General features: G+C 37.2%; 1 protein-coding gene across 3 annotated transcripts in view; it reads right to left on the minus strand.

Moving 5' to 3' along the window:
• The window catches only part of gabrb1 (gamma-aminobutyric acid type A receptor subunit beta1), a 24,387-nt gene extending 14,848 nt beyond the window's left edge, over window positions 1-9,539 (minus strand). For all 3 annotated transcript variants that reach the window (XR_008809300.1, XM_056269049.1, XM_056269048.1), the window contains exons 1-3: window positions 9,346-9,539; window positions 8,903-8,994; window positions 8,730-8,797 (exon numbers count right to left, since the gene is read on the minus strand). Coding sequence is in view for 2 of the 3 variants with exons in the window: in XM_056269049.1 (XP_056125024.1) it covers window positions 8,730-8,797; window positions 8,903-8,994; window positions 9,346-9,437 (252 nt within the window). In the remaining variant the exon portion in view is untranslated. The remainder of the gene's footprint in view (window positions 1-8,729; window positions 8,798-8,902; window positions 8,995-9,345) is intronic.
• Window positions 9,540-19,795: the final 10,256 nt, after the last annotated feature.

Consider the following 19,795-nt stretch of genomic DNA (forward strand, 5'->3'; position numbering starts at 1 on the left):
TACTTGCTGGCAAAATGGGCTTTCAATAAAATTTGGTTGCCTATACAGTAGAATGTAAAAATATTTGTTTAAACCGTTGTCACCTGACTAGAGAAAACAGAGAAAAAAGGCTGGTCTCTTTCCTTTCGTTAAAAATTTAGGAAAACTTCAACACCCATAATGCACTTGACAAGTTGCCAAGGCCACGCCCGCGAGTCTGTTATGGATACGCTTATCTGAGTCAAATACCACTTTTCTTTAGTAGGAAATACTTCTTGGCAAACTCTGAATCATAATGGTGTCGACTTGTATTGTTCCTGGATGCAAGTATATTCAAAGAGAAAATGTTAAGCTGGTATGAGTTACTTTTGGTTTCCAGTGAAGGATCCAGCGCATGACCACAAACACATTAGGCCAAACAGAGGGGAAAAACTGAGAGAAACTGCCGGTCAGTCAGTTCCGCCCAAACCCCGAAGCAAACGGCATTGTGTACAGGCAAAGTCCCTTTGAAGCAATAATCATTTCACTCAGCGGCCATCTTTGAAATGCCTCTCGGGCAGCTATCTACAGCTTACTGACCCCAAACTTTTGAACGGTTATATATACAGTATATATTTATGTCCACTGACACATGATTCAGACTCCAGACATTACAGTGGCCTAGAAAAAGCTGTTTTATTCTACATGAAGTAGGTTGTCCCACATATGGAGGCCACAATGTGGACTTCATGTGACCAGCTGTGTACTACTACTTAACTAACAATAATAATAATTATTATTAATTTGTTTTACATTTTAATTTATGAATTTATTATTAATAACAATTATTATTATTATTATTCAAACATAAAATGTACAAATATTTTTTTTAAGTATATGATATATTAAATAATAATTATAAATAATAATAATTATAATAATGTGGTCTTTTTTTTTAATTGAGGATGGTTCTGAGTTCTGAAACATAATATCATGTATTTATGATTTACACAGTATTTTCATAGTACCATGAATTATTTTATTTCAAAAGATCAAGGACATTTTATTCTCATACTATCACCTTTTTTATATAAATAAAATACATAACTACTCTTCAGATGTGAAGTGTGCAGTCCCATGAAGATGACAACATTTGACTGAGTTTATGTGAGTGCGGCAGAATAGCAGAGAAGGCGAAGACCGAGTCAGAAAGCGAGAGACAGTATGAAAGATAGACAGGATGGGTGTGCCTCAGGTTCGCTTAGGACAAATGCCTACTTCAGCTTCTATTATTAGAAGCCGCTGTTGCCCCTGACAACCGCTTAAAATCATCAGTCCAGCACCTCAACTTCTTCACAGAGCACCCTGACACACAAACGAAATCATATACACAAATGCTTAAACAAACACAACATCACACACATATACACACAAATCGAGGCCATAACTAATCACAGTCACACCCTATCTCACAGTGCGGTCTAAAATGAACTAATTTCTCTGAGCCCAATCCATCACACTGAAGACATCACAGTGGAACAGAAGAACAGAGGCTGAGAGAGACACTCACTTCAGAGGGACACAACAGGATTAAAAGTAGCGAATACAAGAACAAAGATCAAGAAAAATCACTAGAAAACAATCCGCTTTGGCTTGATTCAGCTTGATGCAGCATTAAAGTCAATGTGAATTTAGACTTTGTTTATTTAGACAAAAAGTTTTTTTCATTAATTAATTGAACCTTAAGAAATTATATGAATCAACACAGGGCCTGAAATATAAACGCAGTATTATGAGAAAAATAATATGCATATTGATATATGATAACATAGGCACAGCCCGAACCTTTTTTCTAGTTTTATTATTTGTAGTTTGTATGGTTAATATTATTGTAGACTAATTGTCAGATCACTAAGATCACTTAATGCCTACGTATTTTGGTTGAAATGATCCGTTAGCTTGCATGGCCTAAGTGACGTCAGCAGAAAAGGAAAGTAATTTCAGAGGAAGATATATTTGTTATTATGAACACCTTTTTTTTTTTTTTAAGCTGCAGTCCGTCACTTTTTTGGGTTAAAAATTATCCAAAATAAAAATGTTGCAAGTACATAACCAGCCAGTGTTCAAAACTATCTGCTTGCCTTAGCTCAATTCAAAACTGTAAGCTTGTAATAATGTTTTTAATTCCAGTGGTACTGGTGGATTTCCGCGGGAGATTCGAGCATGTCTTTGCGTCATTACGTCACATCTGTACACATGAAGAAGGAGTCTCGGCTAGTAGGCTATGTTGCGTGTGAGGATGTTGGAGGTGGAGATTTATAGCCTTTTCTAACAGCACTTGATATAATTAAACGTATTAATTTGATGGCGGTTTAAGAAAGGTTGAAACGACAATCACCAGTGACAACTAGAGATTCACCCATTGTAAAATGCAAAAGACTTCGGAGTGGCTAGAAAAAAGGAGACTGCAATCAGGCCCACGCATTGCTGACATTGTTAACATTAACAACATTAACATTTTTTCCCTTAGTTGGTCAGAACAAAAGTAGATGTTACTTGTTCAGATTATATTTTCCGGTGAAAATTCTTATGTTGGTCATATTTCCTATAATCTGGGATTCCGAATGCCAGTATCCACACCACGCGGTGACTGACAGCCGCACATTCTCCTCAAAACTTTGGATTCATCCACGCTGTGCCGTGCCGAGGCACAACCCACGTAAAGTTGAGAATTCTGCGAATAACTGCAATTGCAGATTTCGAACAGAGATGGCGACAAAGAGGAAAAATTACGGACTGCAGCTTTAAAATAACCTGATTAATCTTATGAACACCCAGTTTTTTTACATAACCATTTACATAATCATTTAGCAGACACTTTTATCCAAAGCGACTTACAAATGAGGAGAACAATAGAAGCAATCAAACCAACAATAGGGCAACAATATGCAAGTTTTTCTTTGGAATAAACTGATTAATCGTTTACAACAAGACTGAGAAAGTTAATAAAGTCTATGTTGCTTTAGTCCACACAAGTCATTAGTAAAAACACCAGCATTATGCTGCGGCAAAGAGTCTGCTTTTTTACTGCAAACTTAACATGCATCCTCACACTGCAGTCACGACGAGGTGAGCGAGGGCAACTGAGGTAACCAGCAGTGTACATTAACAATCAATGCAGAAGCTTATAAGAGCTGGCTATGAAGCTGTGTCAGCATTGAGAACAGCTGACCTTCTGCAATATTCTTAGGGGAGCTGAGGTAGATTATCTTTTAGTTTAACGCCGTTTCTAAATTGGTTATTTAAATTCGGGTTTTCTCACTCCTCCGCCAAATCACCTTTTTCAGTTTTCTATGAACCTGGGATTTTCTGTGCTATAAAAAGCAAATAAACAGAAAACACATCTGTAGATCTCTGCAGCTTCAATCCTGAAGTGTTATGAAAATCATGTCAGAGTGTATGTGTGTTTTTATTTCAGACAAACTAATTTTTGAGAGTTTGGACAAAAGGAGTTCAATATCTGATTTCCTAAAAGCACTTGCACTGATATTAAAATTCTGTCCGATAGCAAGTTGATAATTACTTTCATTGAATGGTCCATAACCAATAAATCACCGTTATTAAAATGATATGCTTATAGTAATAATAAAAAAAAAAATTAAAACAAGCTAGAAAAAAATTAAGAGTTTTAAAAAAGTGTTTCTGCAGATTAAGTGTGCATTACATGCAAGGTAATCTAGATGTAAAAATTAAGGAAAGGAGTATGGGTGCTCCGATCAGGATTTTTGGAGCACATCAACGATCATTGATTACAGGAAGCAGTATCTGCCGTGCGATCACCGATACCGATCTATTTGAATCTCTTTTTCAGAAAAAAATATAATTATCTCAACTAAATGTTTGATCATGCAGTGCATTTTTGTTCTTACAATTGGGCAAATATTGCACAATAGAGTACACACAGCACAAGCCTGATTTCAAACTCTGAATTAAATTTAACACAAAAAAGACAAGCAAACAGTCAGAAATAAAATAAGAACAAATAAACAATTTACAAGCAGTAGCACAAATAATGAAAATAGAATAAAGAAAATAATAAATACTAAAGAAATTTAATAAGGAATCAAATGTAAAATAACACTAAATGGCCTTCCCAAAATAAATTAAATACAGATTAATCCTTACAATTAAGGTTACAAAAGTTATTCATTCAAGAGCAGTGAGTGTCATTAATGTTAATCAAACAACAAAAGACATGGTCAATAAATTATTTAAAAGTTTTGACAGTCTCCCATTCATAATCTAGAAAAATCTTTAGTCGAGGGCAGCCCTATTATGCTTCCTTACATTTCAGCAATCTTGTTAGTGTCACACTGCATTTCGCCCATTTCCCTGGGTATCCCTGTTTGCCTGTGTCTTGTGGTCCGTTCAAGTCCTCCATGGAAGTTCGTATTTACGAGGTGGAAAGCCGTGTTTATGACGGTAAAATGGCGGTGTACTTAAAGCTGCTGTAGGTAACTTTTGTAAAAAATATTTTTTACATATTTGTTAAAACTGTCATTATGTCCTGACAGTAGAATATGAGACAGATACTCTGTAAAAAAAATCAAGCTCTTCTGGCTCCTCCCAGTGGTCCTATTGCCATTTGCAAGAAATACACGCTCCCGGTCAGAAACAACCAATCAGAGCCAGGAGGAATGTCTTAGCAGTGTCAATCACGCTCGTGTACGCGCTGATCACACGACTCTCTTGCACAGCGCGAGCCGTCGTTCAAACTCAAGATTGCCGGCGTGCTGCAGCTGTGTTTATGACGGAGAAACAACCTAAACTGCCAATTCTCGAGTGACACCTGCTCATAAAACAAAGAGGTAAAAGGAAAAAGACCGGTGACGATAAACAAGCGAAAAAGAAAGAATTACACAGAGCCCATTGATTCGGTGTCAATTAACTCTAGCCGCATAACATGTAGATAAAATGTCACGCACTCTGCTAAGCAACAATTGAAACCTGCTAATTCACTGGCTTGTCATGTTGCTGAAATAAATGTACTAGCACACATTATATATCGCTAGAATAATTACTTACATACTGTAATGTTAGTTACCGTTATATTAACGTTATCTTACTAGCTATTTATAACTTATAGAAAGAGTGCAACGTTATAAAGTTACATGTATTGTAGAATACATAATGATTTGAGGACCAAGTTTGTAGTCAAAGTATTGGCAGGCCATAGTCAATGTAAAGCATATTGTTGACGTTTAGTCCCTATTAGTGAATGTGCCATATAACTTTTATCCGCTGTTTTCGGTGGCCCTGTTTACTAGCCTGCGCGTACACGACAGGCTCCGCTGTGGAGGACGAGCTGTGGAGGGAGGAGCTGTAGCGCAGCAGAGAGCAAGGGGGTGGGACTTGTAAGTTGTGCTTGTTCAAATTTTCAGGCTAAGTCAACGTTTTCTCAAAACTCCCTACTGCAGCTTTAATTAATTACACAAAAATAGAGCAAGGTTCTTAAACTCTACTTCTAGAAAATTAAGAACAAGGAATGTGCATCAGGTGTGTTTTGCTTTTTTATGTTTTGAATTAATTTATGAAGCCACTATAAACTTTATCGTTACATATATTATATTGTTATATTATAATAATGCTATCATATTTTGTGCAGGCAATTAGCTTACTTCACTGTAAATAGAAAAGCCTGACAATATCACTGCTAAATACCTTTAAATATTGTGGTATTCCAGCACATTTCCAACTCGTAAAGATTGGGTCTTAAAGAAAATCCCAAGCTTCCCACTCGTATTTACAACATTATGGTGGCGTTCATGTACACCATTGGATTCTGTTATTGTTTGTTTTGTTTTGCCTTGGTTTTGACCCTCTGCCCAACAGTATAAAAAGAATTAATGAGAAGCTGATTAGATAAAGAACTTCAAAACAGAGAATAAGAATACTCCATGTTATGCCAGAACCTTTCTTCCTGTCAAGCTAAAATGTACACCGTACTCCAGAGTCAACTCTACCTTATAACTTCAAACTCCACAATAACTTTTGGGTTAGTTTCTTACCCTGACTTTGCCACAAGAGAGGAAGCTGACATAAACTGGTCCAGGTGGTATTCCTGCATATATTTAATCTGGTCATGTACATGTTGAATTTATTTTATTTTTTCATTTTAAAAGTATATTATTTCTAGAAACAGCGAGTCCTGAGGGACACTGCAAATGCTAACTATCTCTCTGCTGCACCTCACTAACTCCCTCCACCATGTGTCCTCCCTGAAAGGCCTCCCACCTGCTAAAATAATTAATGTATGACAAATCACCACAGAAATGGCTTTTGTTCAGGCCCACTATCCATAATTCACGAAAAAAGCTCTTTCCAGCATGAGAAATGTGACATCTTGTCATAACAAAAGTTACAACCTCAACCTTAGACCTGAGTATCCTAGAAATCCCACAGAGTGCATTAGTCTTCAGACTTCAGAGTGGAAATGCACATGGCTACACCTGAAGTTTATTTCAGAACACATTTTACTATTATTCTTACAACTATTTTATCATTTTAAAAAGAAAATGATCGTTGCTAATCTCCAGGCCAGTGCCATCATCAGCGGGACAAGAGGAGCTCACTAATGTCCTCTATAGCAGTAGTTCTTAAAGATGAAGTATGTAAAATTTGTATGTTAAAATACATTATCTTAATCCAGATTATTGTTCATTGACAACCATTAGTATGCCATTCATGGGTTTATCTCAAACATTATGCCTTCCGGGAACCATCAAAACACTGAAAGCTGGCCTGCTCAACCTATAGAGGGTACAGTATGCGCGTAACGTTATCGTCGGCTGGAGAGACTGCGGTTAGGCCCACTAAGTGGCAAAAAGACTAAGCGGCAGCATTTGTTTTCAGCGTGAATGCCACAAAAAAACACAAAACACATCTAAAACGGGAAAGAGCTTTGCGATTTACTGTACAACTAGATTTAACAAGAAATCTGAGGTATATTTTTACAGACTGCCGAAAAATACAGAAAAGAGAAGCAAATGGATCGCTGCAATTCATAGAAACAATAGACTTCAGGCAGTGAAATGTGGATTTGCAGTTATCATTTTGTGTCAAACTCAATATGCTGAATTTAGAGGTAAAAGCATACCCTATATTGTATTGCTATATATTGTATTGACAAATAATCAACTAAATATTTACCATCGAATCACAAGTAATCACATGGATTTACACATTTCACCAAAAGCCCATTAAAAAACCCATTGACTTCAGGACGATGCAATCAGAAGTGCTAAAATGCTGACATGTTTCTGGGTTTTGGCCAACAAAAATTGTCATTCCTGCACTAACTCTATTAGACCATGGCTGATACGTTACATGGGAAAAGACATTCAGCTTCGGTTACAGAAGTGCAAGCCAAAATATGCTGCATTTAGACATTCATTAAACAGGTCAAAGGTAATTCTGCTAGGTGCCACTAGTGTTGCAGAAACTACATACTTCACCTTTAACCAGGGGGCCACAGGATGACTTAATGATTGAATTATATATTTTTTTAAACTTCACGGCCCGGTTTCACAGACAGGTCTTAGATTATCAGGATTAGGCCTTAGTGCAATTCTGACATTTAAGTAGCTTTTATAAACATGGCATAGAAAAAAATCTTGCATCTTGTGACAAAACAATAACACTGACATATTTTAAGATACATCAGTGCAAGTTGCTTTCAGTTAAAACAGCTCAAACATTAATTTTAGTCTGGGACTAAGCGTATGCCTTGTCTATAAAACTGGGGGCACAAGTTACAAATCAAGATGTAAATTGAAATCATATTTCTTTTTTTCCTCAAAAGCTTTGAAGAACATACTGAATTAGAATATTTAATCTTTTTTGAATTACAAAATTAACTGTGGTTAATTATTTTTAAAAGATATTAACACTCCCAGTTTCTGTTAATAAAAAAAACTTTGAAAACATAATTATTAGCAGAAATATCTTTGAATATCCTTCAAATATTGTGCAGGACAATGGGAGGCCTTCGGGTCAAAAAGGTTGAGAACCACTGCTCCTCACTGGACCCGGGCTAAAAAATATAATCTATAATTACATCTTCAGCAATCCATTGGCCATCATGATCATGATCATCTTCATCAATATAATAATTTCTTCTAATTCAGTGTGACATTAAAATCACTGTTGTGTTTTAACATCCATTTTGTAACAGTGTAACCATGTATGTAGCTTATCCTAATGTCCTTTTTATGTATATACTGTATGTCTATATGTGTGTATATATATGTATATTTGTATGTGTGCATGTTTGTATGTGTCCCCTTTTCCTTTCTTTTTTCTTATGTTCACATACTTTTCTTGTTAACTCGTATTCAAACAAAAAAATCCATTACTTCAACCTTCACCATCCTGTGGGTGTGGGTATATGGGGTCTTGTGTGTATGTTGTTCCTCACAAAAATGCTTATTTTGGCCTTCTTTGCTGAGTCAGAGTAAAATAATATGTCAGTTCAGCTCCAATGCCAAAACAATCATAATGCAAAATGAACACAATGTATCTCTAATCTTACAGTCAGCTGCGCTTGTGAAAGAAATAGGAACAGCTTGTAACTCTTTCCTGAGTGGACTACAACAGCAAACTGAAATCTATTCTACCAATTTACTAACTGCCTTAACAGGTTGTGTTGACAGATTTATGCTTGATTAATAGCCCACCATCTATTAAACAATCTGAGCAGCCTGTGGACTCACCATGTTCACTTCTGACACCATGTCGATACTAGAGATGTCAATACTCATACCAACATCAACCGGAGGACCTGCAAAGCAAACAGACACCACAATCTCTCTAACAAGGTCAATGATCCATCCATCAAATTGGTCACATTCAAAAAAAGTGTTTTAAATTAATATAAGGTCTTTACCTCCGAAGTCAGGCCTGAGACGGATGTCGTAGCCTTTGAGAAGTTTATCCACGGTGACTTTGACGTATGACATGTTGCTCTGTTCATTCACACTGGGGAAGAGTAGTTTAAGAAACTGTGACTCAACTGTGCGGAAAGAAACCAGCTTAAGCCTAAAATCTGGTCTTGTAGCATAGCAAAGCTGGTTTTAACTGCCTAGCCTGGGCGACCTGGTCTTAGCTGGTCTACCAGTCTGGCCCAGCTGCTCTAGATAGTCCCTCAGGCTTTCCAAGCAAGTGAAACTGGTTTTCATCCTCCTGGCCATCTGAAAGTGCCCAAAACCACGCTAAAACCAGCCAACAGGCAGAGAGACCAGCAAACCATCTTAGGCTGGTTTAACATGGCTCTGCAGGGAATGCAGTCAGACTGATCATACAGATATACACAAGCACGTTATGTCTTACCTGTTCGCTGGCGGGCTACGGCCAAGCGTCAAAGCCACGAGCATGAAGAGACACAAGATCCCCGCGCGCCAGTGATCCCGAGCGATCAGCATCTCTCTAATCGACCGATTTGCAATATCCCAAACTTAGTCTGAAGAAGCGCTCCAGCGATTTCAACTACACAGCAACGCATGCGCTACGATGAGACCAACATTAAAATAGATACCACAAACGCAAAGAAATGAACAACTCTAACGAAATCCAAAGTGGCGCTTGGTGTTCTTGCGGCTGTCGCGCTCCCCGGTGCTGACGCTGCTGTCGGAGCGTATCAGTATGCCGGTCAGATCCCATCGCCAGCGGGTCACTGGACACGACAGCTCATGGCACAGAAGCTTGAACGTACAGTCGCGTTTAGATTATGCGCCTATCCCTTCCGTGCATCTAAAATTATTCATTCAATCCGAGGAGCAGCCAGAGCTGACGTGTGCAGTAGTGTGCACCTGAACGCGCGCGCCGGCTCAAGAGCTCTTTCGCGCCATCTTTCAATTTGCTGTGCATCACGCGCCCGAGACAGAGTGAATTATTTGTTGGAAACTCGGAAAACGCATTAAAACAGCGGGCACCGCGAAAAATGCATTAATATCTGGAGACTGTGGAATAATTAATGTGTCGGCCGGGAAGGACTGGCGTTACCGCTGGCGCTGATGTGAGGAGAACAGTCGACGTGTGTTTAAAGTAGGCTATAGCGATTCTGTTCAAACAGCCAAGTCAAACTAACTAATAATTTAGACGGTATTTTCTATAAGCTATAGTCGTTATCTGTTATAAACGGAGAGAAGGAACCTAAATTGCTAAGTTATTAAATAATAAAGGTAGATATGCCTACAGCATAGAAAGAAAAAAAAAGGAATAGGCGAGACAGTGTTGTCAGTAACAATGTCACAGTAACTGCCTTCTAGCCTGGGCGACCTGGTCTTAGCTGGTCTACCAGTGTGGCCCAGCTGCTCTAGATAGTCCCTCAGGCTTGCCAAGCAAGTGAAACTGGTTTTCATCCTCCTGACCATCTGAAAGTGCCCAAAACCGCGCTAAAACCAGCCAACAGGCAGGGAGACAACCAGTCTAGACCCTTCACAGTTGTAACCTCAAATCTCAAATTTGCCGGAAGTTCGTCTGTTTTTTCCCCAAGCTAGGTAAATTCAATTTACAAGCAAACTTGTTTTCTCTAGCAATGGAATGTTGTTTACATAGTTTTCAAACACTAGTTTAAAACTAAATAAGTGGTTTGGTTATTTTAGGTAGCCTAGTTTCATTTTCTATTCTTTAAAAATATAGGCCTAGGCTATATGTGAAATCGTCTAGGCCTACTGTGGTGGATTCCAATTGAAGTGTTTGCAATGCAGTGCTACATTGGGACCAATAACTTAAGCTTTTTGTTTCGTATTAAGCTTTGTTTGTTATTTCACATCTTTAAACAGACTAACAATAACATAGAATAAGAAAAACTAAAGAAATATTAAACTCACTCTCATGGTGATTTCTATTTTACTGTAGCCTATTTAAATTGTGTGGATTCTATCTCATTCATACATTTTCATATGATCTGCTTGTGTCCCACTGAGGGTTAAGTTTAGGTTTGGACCTTCATGCTTTTAAATCAAAACCGAAATCGCCAATTTGTAAAATAGTCTATTATACAGTATATTTTCTATGATACAACAGGGAGAGTTTACCTCTAGCAGATAAATTTTCAGTCGAAAGTGTCTGCTAAACTACTATATAAATAACTACTGCTATCAAGTCGTCTTTGCCTGACAGGAACTAAACTGCATGTCAGGGCCGGTGGGAAGAAGATTTATTGTTTAATAGAGCAAAGTGAGTTTTAGACACGATGGCAGGCTGCTTTCTTCCCCTCTGGACGTTAAGTGTTATGCCTGGATGCTCAGCCATATGTATAGGCTTTGTAAAGAGCCCTCAAAATAATAATAATAATACGTTTTGAGCTGACCTGAGATATCATGAAGAAGAGGGTTGGTAGGAAAGTAGGTTTTGGTGATTTTTAAATCCTCAAGTGCACAAAGTCCAAGCCTGGTGGGAAATTAGGTCTTGGAACAGCAGAAGGATCTGTGTAAGGGCACTGGAGTGAACAGTGCAGATAAGGAGCTCAGTTGAGCAGCTAGAACAAAATATTCAATATTTCAAAGCAATGCAGACTTAAAAGTAAAAAGACGTGGAATGATTAAGAGAAATGCTGACAGAATGTGATGCCAGAATTCGTTGTGGCTTTGAAACTTTAGTTTCCCATTCAGTTATATTAATAATTTTTTATATTCTTTGCAATTCATTACACTTCTTTCAGTGATTTTAAAGACATTTAATTAGAGTATTTTGTAGGATTGCTCTTGGATGTCAAAATTTGATCTTGAAGCAAAACCGGTTGATAACCAGAGTAACCTGAGGTTAAAGTCGACATGAAATGGAAAATTACCTGTCTATTTTCTAAATGCATTTTATTGATCTTACTGTGAACGATTCATCCATATGTTTTTTTTATTGATATATTTCTTTTTTTGAGTTCATAATTTTTAATCAAAATATCATAACTTGATCTTCTTCTGACTTCTCTTTGGTAACTGAACAGCCACACCAATTTGATAACATGCTCACACGTACTGTGTAGACTAGACATTGCATCAACCCAAACTAGAGCAAAGAATCAATACTGAATCACATTCACCTTCTATTCCTCACAGCGTGTGTCCATCAAGCCTTATTGAGAAGTGGCTCTCTGGGAAAACCACAGACCACAAATATAACGGCACCCAGTAAGTGAGTAAGTGAAAAATACCATCCTCATCATTTACCTGCTGCTTCTCCTCACTGACTTTCAGTTGGCTGTTGTGTTACAGATTCAGGGACACCAGTCATGGGCTCACTGGAGGATTCACTCTATAAAAAGCTAAAGGTTCAAACCAAGGTCAGTGTCAGTATTCATCTATTTTGATGGCACAATCATTGGAAGGTTTTTAATCAAAAATTCACTGCTTGTGGATTAAATGGCAGTTTTGGGACATTTTCAGGATGATAAACCTAACAGGTCTGGCATTTCTCACATAACAAATCATAAAGTCTTCATATTTGAAAAAAAATGATGCACTATACAATATTTTGTCAATCAATACAAAAAAAATGAGAGAGCAAAATATGCCCCAGAAGGTGGTATTAATGCTGAAGGCTTGAACCTTAGGAGACACAGCTTGCAGTACTGTAATGGAGCAGTGGTGGCACTAGGGGGCGCTATCAACTAAGTAATGTCTTGGAAACATAAATAAAATAGATTCAGACTGACTGAGGAAGAGAGAATATGGAAAACGGTGTAGAGAGAGTTGCACTTAATCGAAGGTATAAGATTTAGAAGCAAAATCATTATTTTCACATTCACAGTTTTTTTCATTTAGTTAACCATCTGGGACTAGTTTCTTAAAGGGATAGTTTACCCCCAAAAATTGTCATCAATAACTCACCCTCATGTCATTCCGAACCTGTATGAGTTTCTGTCTTCTGTATAAAAAAAATATATAAAAAAAATAAATATATATATATACAGTATATATTTTAAAGAATGTTGGTAACAGTTGATGGGCACCATTGACTTCCATAGTAGGAAAAAAATACTAAAGTTAATGGGGCCCATCAACTGTTTGGTTACCAACATTATTTAAAATAAAAAATTTTGTGTTCAACAGAAGACAGAAACTCAGACAATAACTAGAAAAAATGTTAATTAAATAAAATTATGATTAAAGTTTCATGCTGCTTTATACTTAAAAGTTGTTTTGGTCCACTGTACACATGCACATACACGGACACCAGAACAACACATCCAAAATCATGAGCATTAAATACTGTTTGGTTCCTTTGGTTTCTTAGCAGTTTCCACTCTTCCGGGAAGATGTTGTAACATGGTTGTGTGTATTTGTTCCCATTCAGACACAAGCGTCAGTAAATTCAAGTAGTGGGGTCTTGTTTCCAGTCAACATTCAAATTTGTCCCAAAGATGGTCAGTAGGGTTTAGGTCTGGGCTTTGTGCAGGCCATCTTTCTTTGGCATCCTATAGTGCGCTTTTTAATACACCAAATTATACTGAAAAAAATGTCAAAGAAGATTGTATGGCAGTAGGCTATGTGTGAATTTATGCACCAGTAATAAGGAAGATTTCAGATTTCATTAAAAAAAAAATCATGTTTCGAAGATGAACGAAAGTCTTACAGGTTTGGAAGGACGTGAGGATGAGTAATTAATGACAGAATTTTCATTTTTGGGTGAACTATACCTTTAAAAAAATTAACAAAATGGGTAAAAAATATTGTTTGTCTACTATTAAGATTTTGAGAGCATTGTGGCAGTGTAGAATAGCCAAACCAGGTGTCAGAAGGGGGTGTCCACACTTATGGCCATGTAGTGTACATACTGTACACATAGGCAGAATGTTGAGCTTAGGAAGATATTAGTAGTTGTGTACTCAGCTGTGTTTAATGCTTCAGCAAAACATGCCACAGATGGGAAATTGAGATGATTACAGGATAGTGCTAATTTTAAAATCTGAAAATGCGTCATTTTAAACCAGTATTATATTACAATGAAATGTCTGCTTCAAGTCGTTCCAAACCTGTCTTTTTTCTGTGAAACATTAAATATTTCAAATGAAATTCGAAATATTTCATTGTATGGACAAAAATAAAAACCTTTTCAAAATATATTCCTTTGTGTTCCACAAAATAAAGCAAGTCATATGGGTTTGAAGCGCAATCAGGTAAATTATGACAGTTGTCAATTTAAATTCTGTCTCACAGTTCATTTATAAATTATTTTTTTGCGTTGTTTATTAATTATGGTGGATGTAAATATAGGTAAATATGTTTGCTATTTATGTATTTCTCGGTGTGTGGAGATAAATAGATTAAGATGATCGGCCACCGGAGGATTATTGACAAGTAGTGAGAAGGGGTGATTAAATAAGTTCATGCTTCTTCCTACTCCTTTTTGGACATGTATAAGTTATTGTTTTCTTTTTTCTTTTTTCTTTTTTTTAACATAGTTTGTTTTTGTTTTTGCTTTCTGTTTTGATTAGTATTTGTTTGTTATTAGGTTTTTGTCATTTAGTTTTTATTGTTATTATTGTTTCTTTTACATGTTCGAAATAAATAACAAAAAAAATTTAAAAAAAGGATACAATGCAATGAACAGTAAGAAAAGAATAGGAAATCAGATATATGCATTTAAAACTCAACAAAGCTGTCAACTTGACTTGTTATTTTGTGGTTTGTTCTCATATGCAATATATATGCATCTCATATGGCTCTTCGAGCATTCACTCCATATATAAAGGCCCAGTAGGTGGGGTCTGGATAGTAGGCCTCTGGCTGTTCTTTGCATGTTCCGCCTCTGAAGCCTGTGTTGCTTGAAAAGATGGCTACACAGACCCCCTGTGACCGGCTTTGTAGGGCCTGAGTTGATGTTAGGATGTGTTGCCCATCATTCTAGACCTCCCCTGTTGAGTTTAAAGGACAAGTGTTGTGTTTGTGTCTTATGAGAGACATCAGATTATGTGTTGGCAACAGTTCAGGGGGATGGCAGGACTGACTGTTGCTATGGTGACAGTGCCGTCTGTTTAGGGGTTGTCTGACCCTTTCAGATAAACCTTTATCACATGCATAAAGATACACACATGCACATTCATAAAACATGTATGATGCTGCTGTGATCCAGCATCAAAATGTTTTTGGATAATAGATGTGATATGATTAAATTGTGCCCTGGCTGTAACAAATGGAAATCAACCTAATTTGGTATGGCAAATGAGTGCGTGGAAGCTTTCCCCAAAGCTTCAGATTGATCAGATTGTTTTTTTTACCCTCAGTCAAACATCTCCATCTTCTAATAAAGGATCCAATCGCATGCTTCATCATTCCTAATAGTGGATTGTAAGTAAATGAGACTCTTAGTCGAGATGAATTACTCGCCTTGTAATATGAAATCACTCATGCAACACACTGCCATGTTCTCACCGTTCTAAATACACCAGCATAATTACTAAACTGTCTTGGTCAGAACAAATGGACGAGAATTGCAATATATAGACCTGGATCCCAGAGTTGAGACTGTTGGGACGGCTGCCATATTGCCTTGTTGGGTTACATCCCCCCCAAAAAACAAAAAAAAACAGAGGACATACATACAGAGGGCAATGGAACTACACATCTGAGCAGCAAATAAATTATGATTGAGATTATGAGTAGAAAGAACTTTATAGTTTTATGCAAAAATGAGCTTTTGTGAGTCACTTCTATCATCATTTACTCTCACTGCTCCTAATGTGTGTGCACTAACTTGGATGGGTTAAATGCAGAGGACAAATTCCGAATATGGGTTGTCATACTTGGCTTTCACGTCATTTTACTTCACTTCAATGGTATTAAATTATTTGTAGATTACATTTAATATACTGCACTTTCATGAAAACATTTGCAAGGTGTCATTATATGTTTGAGCTTTCATTACATTTACAACGTTTTGATTTAGCGCTCCGCCAGCCAAAACAGTAAATCCTTTTCTGAAGCAAATGGTTCAAATGATTAAAAGTTTTGAAAAGCTTCAGAAGCCATATTGAACACATGTTGTATGGACCACGTTTTTTAATGGACTTTGACTTAGAATGACTCCTAGTGGCGTAGATGCAACATTACACATATGGAAAGCTTTTGTTTTGACTGGATTCTTCATCTCAAGTGAGTAAACACTTTTTTTTAAGTACTCTTTTTTTTCTTCACGTGTAAAACTTTTTAATGAGGGAAAAATTATTGAGTACATCTTGAAAGCAAGCTTTGTGTTTAAAGCACACCAGTACTTGCTTCTAGGCTTGTCCATGTTTTAGAAAGGTCTCATGTCTAGTTTATTTAATAGTTTAAGCCTGAGGAGAGACATTATTTTTGATCCATGTTATTGGATTGACAGGTGAGACGTGTCCTCACTGAGACTCAGACACACACTTTTATGTCTCTTTTATGTGTGTTTTGCACAGGCCATTTTGATAATCACCGTGAATGGGCATGCGTGTGTACGCAAAAAGGTTCCCAGTGATGTTTAGATGAATCTCTGTAGACCATTTGTGCTGTTAAGGTGTCCACAGTGCAAAGTACTGTGTACTTAAAGGTCTTTACTACTTCTATTTCAATCTGAGTGATGGGGAAAAAAGGGTGGCGAGAGTGACAGAGAAAAAGTGGAACACTAAACAATTCCAAATGCCACAAGTGCAGTACATTTACTGACCCATGACTCCCAGCATCCACCACACACTCTCTGCAGTTCAACATCCGGCTGTATCCCAATATTCCTGTCTGTGTGGATATTTTTAGTCATTTTATTGTGTTTGGTTTTGTGTCCTTTTACAAAGTTTAAAGCCCATGTAGAAATATAGAAGTGGAACTGGACAGCAGATGAAAACTTCTGAAAAGAAGTACTTCAGCTGACAACCCCGAGGCTCCAGATGCAAGATGTTCAGACAAAGTTGTTCAAGCTACTCATGGTTTGTTTTTTGGGGTGGAAAAATCGCCTTGTGAGATTAAAAAGTGATGTCACACACACAAAGTAGAGGCTGTTACAAGACACTTAGCCTAAGTCAAGCATCATTCAAGAACCAAATGTACATGAATAAGACATGACAGCATCTGGGACTGTGTCACGAGCTGGACCCACACATCTACATGAACACACAAGTCAAACCACTTCCATTTTAAACCCACTTACATCTGAGAGTTTTTCTGTTTTTATAAGTGTGTGTGCGATGTCACTGTGCATATCCCCATGGTGGAGCATTTTGACTCATTATGCATAAATCTGGAATTTCCAAATCTCATGTTTTGTGAAAACAAATAGAAATCGAAAAGTATTTGTACAGTGTCTCTGAGTTCACTGAATCCTGTGGTACATTTCTCTTATTTGACTTGTCTTATGACAAAAGTGAGTGAAATAGCAACATTTTGAATGTTCTGCACAGATGTGACATTTACATTTTCAGTTCATCTTTATTTATTTGTCAAAATTATTGCAATACATTTTTAATAATAATTACTACCCCTCAAATCACATATCCTGACTAGGGTGACCACCATCAAACAAACCAAATGTGGGACGATTACCAATTTTGTGTGGGACAATGTGGGACATGTTACCAACCCTAAAACATAACCTGAAACGGTTATATAATGTATATATAATATATGGTATATAATGTATCTAACTTAATAAAAACATTTGTATTCTGCCTTTCTGCTGATAAAAATACTTTGTTCTTTAGTCCCTTCCAGAAAACACCATTACATCACAATATAGCATAACATGTCTTTATTGTACGTGCCATTTAAATTCAACATCACTGAGCCCAAAGGCAGCAGGCATCATGCAGATAACTATTTTTGAAACAGTTCTGACCAAGTCCAACTAAAATCCAACAAAATAAATTATGAACAGACAAAATATAAAACAACATGAAATTAGTTAATTGACAGTCTTCTATATTAACAATATATTAAACCAAAAACGTTCATAGTTTTAGAAAGGATGTGAATTAAAACAACCACAGCAGGCAACAAGATGTAAAATTCTGTTAAATTAAAATTTTAATTTACCGAATTATCCATTTGTTTTCTGGCAGGGAAGGGAACACATGGAACGAATCACAGCTCCATATTTTGATTGACTGCCTTCACAACCTACTAGTGACCGTGTTTACTCCTTTCTTTTCAACCAATATAGGATTTAAAAAACGGCTGTTTGTACTTCTGACGAAGCGCTGTTAAACTACTAAACTTTGCTGGTGAAAAACTACACCGCAAAAAGAATAAATAAAATTCTTTCTTAAAAAGCCAAAAGAATGCATGTATATTTAACGCATATATTTTTAATATGATAATTAAAAACCAACAGACTGACGAAAATGCTGGACTTTTTCTCAATATGCGACGTGCGGGACAAGTGGTGAAAATGCTGTGCGGTACAATGCAAAGCGGGACTGGTGGTCACTCTAATCCTGACCGTAACTCAATACTTCATGGCCTGGGGTCTTAAAGGGCAACTATTATGCCCCTTTTTACAAGATAAAATAAGTCTCTGATGTCCCCAGAGTATGTATGTGAAGTATTAAGTGAATATACCCCACAGCTAATTTTTTACAGCATGTTAAAATTGCCACTTTTTGGGGGTGAGGAAAAACACGCTGTTTTTGTGTGTCCCTTTAAATGCAAATGAGCTGCTGCTCCCTGCACAGAGGGCGGAGCTTCAAGAGCTCGTTCTTCAGTGTCAGGAAAATCTCATCTCACGGAAAGAAAATATCACAACAGAAACTGTACTAGCGGTGTTCAGTTCGAACCAGAGTCGGACAATGATGCCTACACAGCCAGAGAATATATGCTGCATGGAAATAGAGCAGGTACAGTTTAGTTTAATTACGATTATAACTTATTTGTCATCTTGCTTTTATCCACTCTTAGTACAAGCCTGTTGTAGCGGACCCCATCCTAATGATGGCCAAAAAGTTGAGAAAACTGATGAGTTTTATTAAGTTTATTGTACTTCATAATGAAGCATTTGTTTTAGTCCAGAAAATCAACGTAAGAGCTGAGTAAAACAGTACAAAAAGTGCATATTCATAAACTCTCTCTCTCCGTTTCATTCTCATCAACAAACACTGCGAATTACACAAAACACTCATTACAACTAACAGTAAACAAATATATACAGACCTTTTCAGGGGGTGCTTAATAAACTGGTAAAATTTATATAACCGTAAAACAACTCTGATGAACTGTAATAAAGTGCGTGCTCTAACTTACCTTTCATTACTGCCGTGACCAGTATCACTCCGGAGACGGTATAAGCTAACAGTATAAGTTAACAGTTTTTACAGATCCATCCTCGAGTAACAACTTTTTAGCAAGCCTGCTTTGTACAGACCTTGGTTCACAAAGCAGTCTGGTGTAAAATGATTCGAGTGAACGTATTTAGGTATTAAGGGTCGCATTCCCTTCAAAAACAAAAGTAATCCACTGCATCTTCAGCCGCACAGATGTCGGGAGTAAATGACGACTGCTCTGTTCATTCTTACATGCAACAACAAAACACCTTAGAAGACATTCTACAGCTGCTCCGGCGTCGAAACAATGGCGGACTGTGTTTAGCCAGAGCCCGTCTACGGAGAGCCTTGGCACTTCCTATTAGCCCCATTGTATCATCTTGGTTACAGTTCCATTAGAATTCCACTGGAGGTGATTGCGGGCGAGTGCAGACTGAATGGGAGTCTATGGAGCTAGACGGCTAAATGTATCTCTTTCTCCTGCTTGTCGTTGAATCAACGTAGATTTTATTGTTGATTCCGGAAGTTCAATAGATTATAGGCCAAAAGTCGAATGAATTAGTA

The sequence above is a fragment of the Rhinichthys klamathensis genome, unplaced genomic scaffold (genome assembly GCF_029890125.1).
Source record: "Rhinichthys klamathensis goyatoka isolate OS25496 unplaced genomic scaffold, OSU_Roscu_1.1 h1tg000280l_1, whole genome shotgun sequence".
NCBI lineage: Eukaryota > Metazoa > Chordata > Actinopteri > Cypriniformes > Leuciscidae > Rhinichthys > Rhinichthys klamathensis.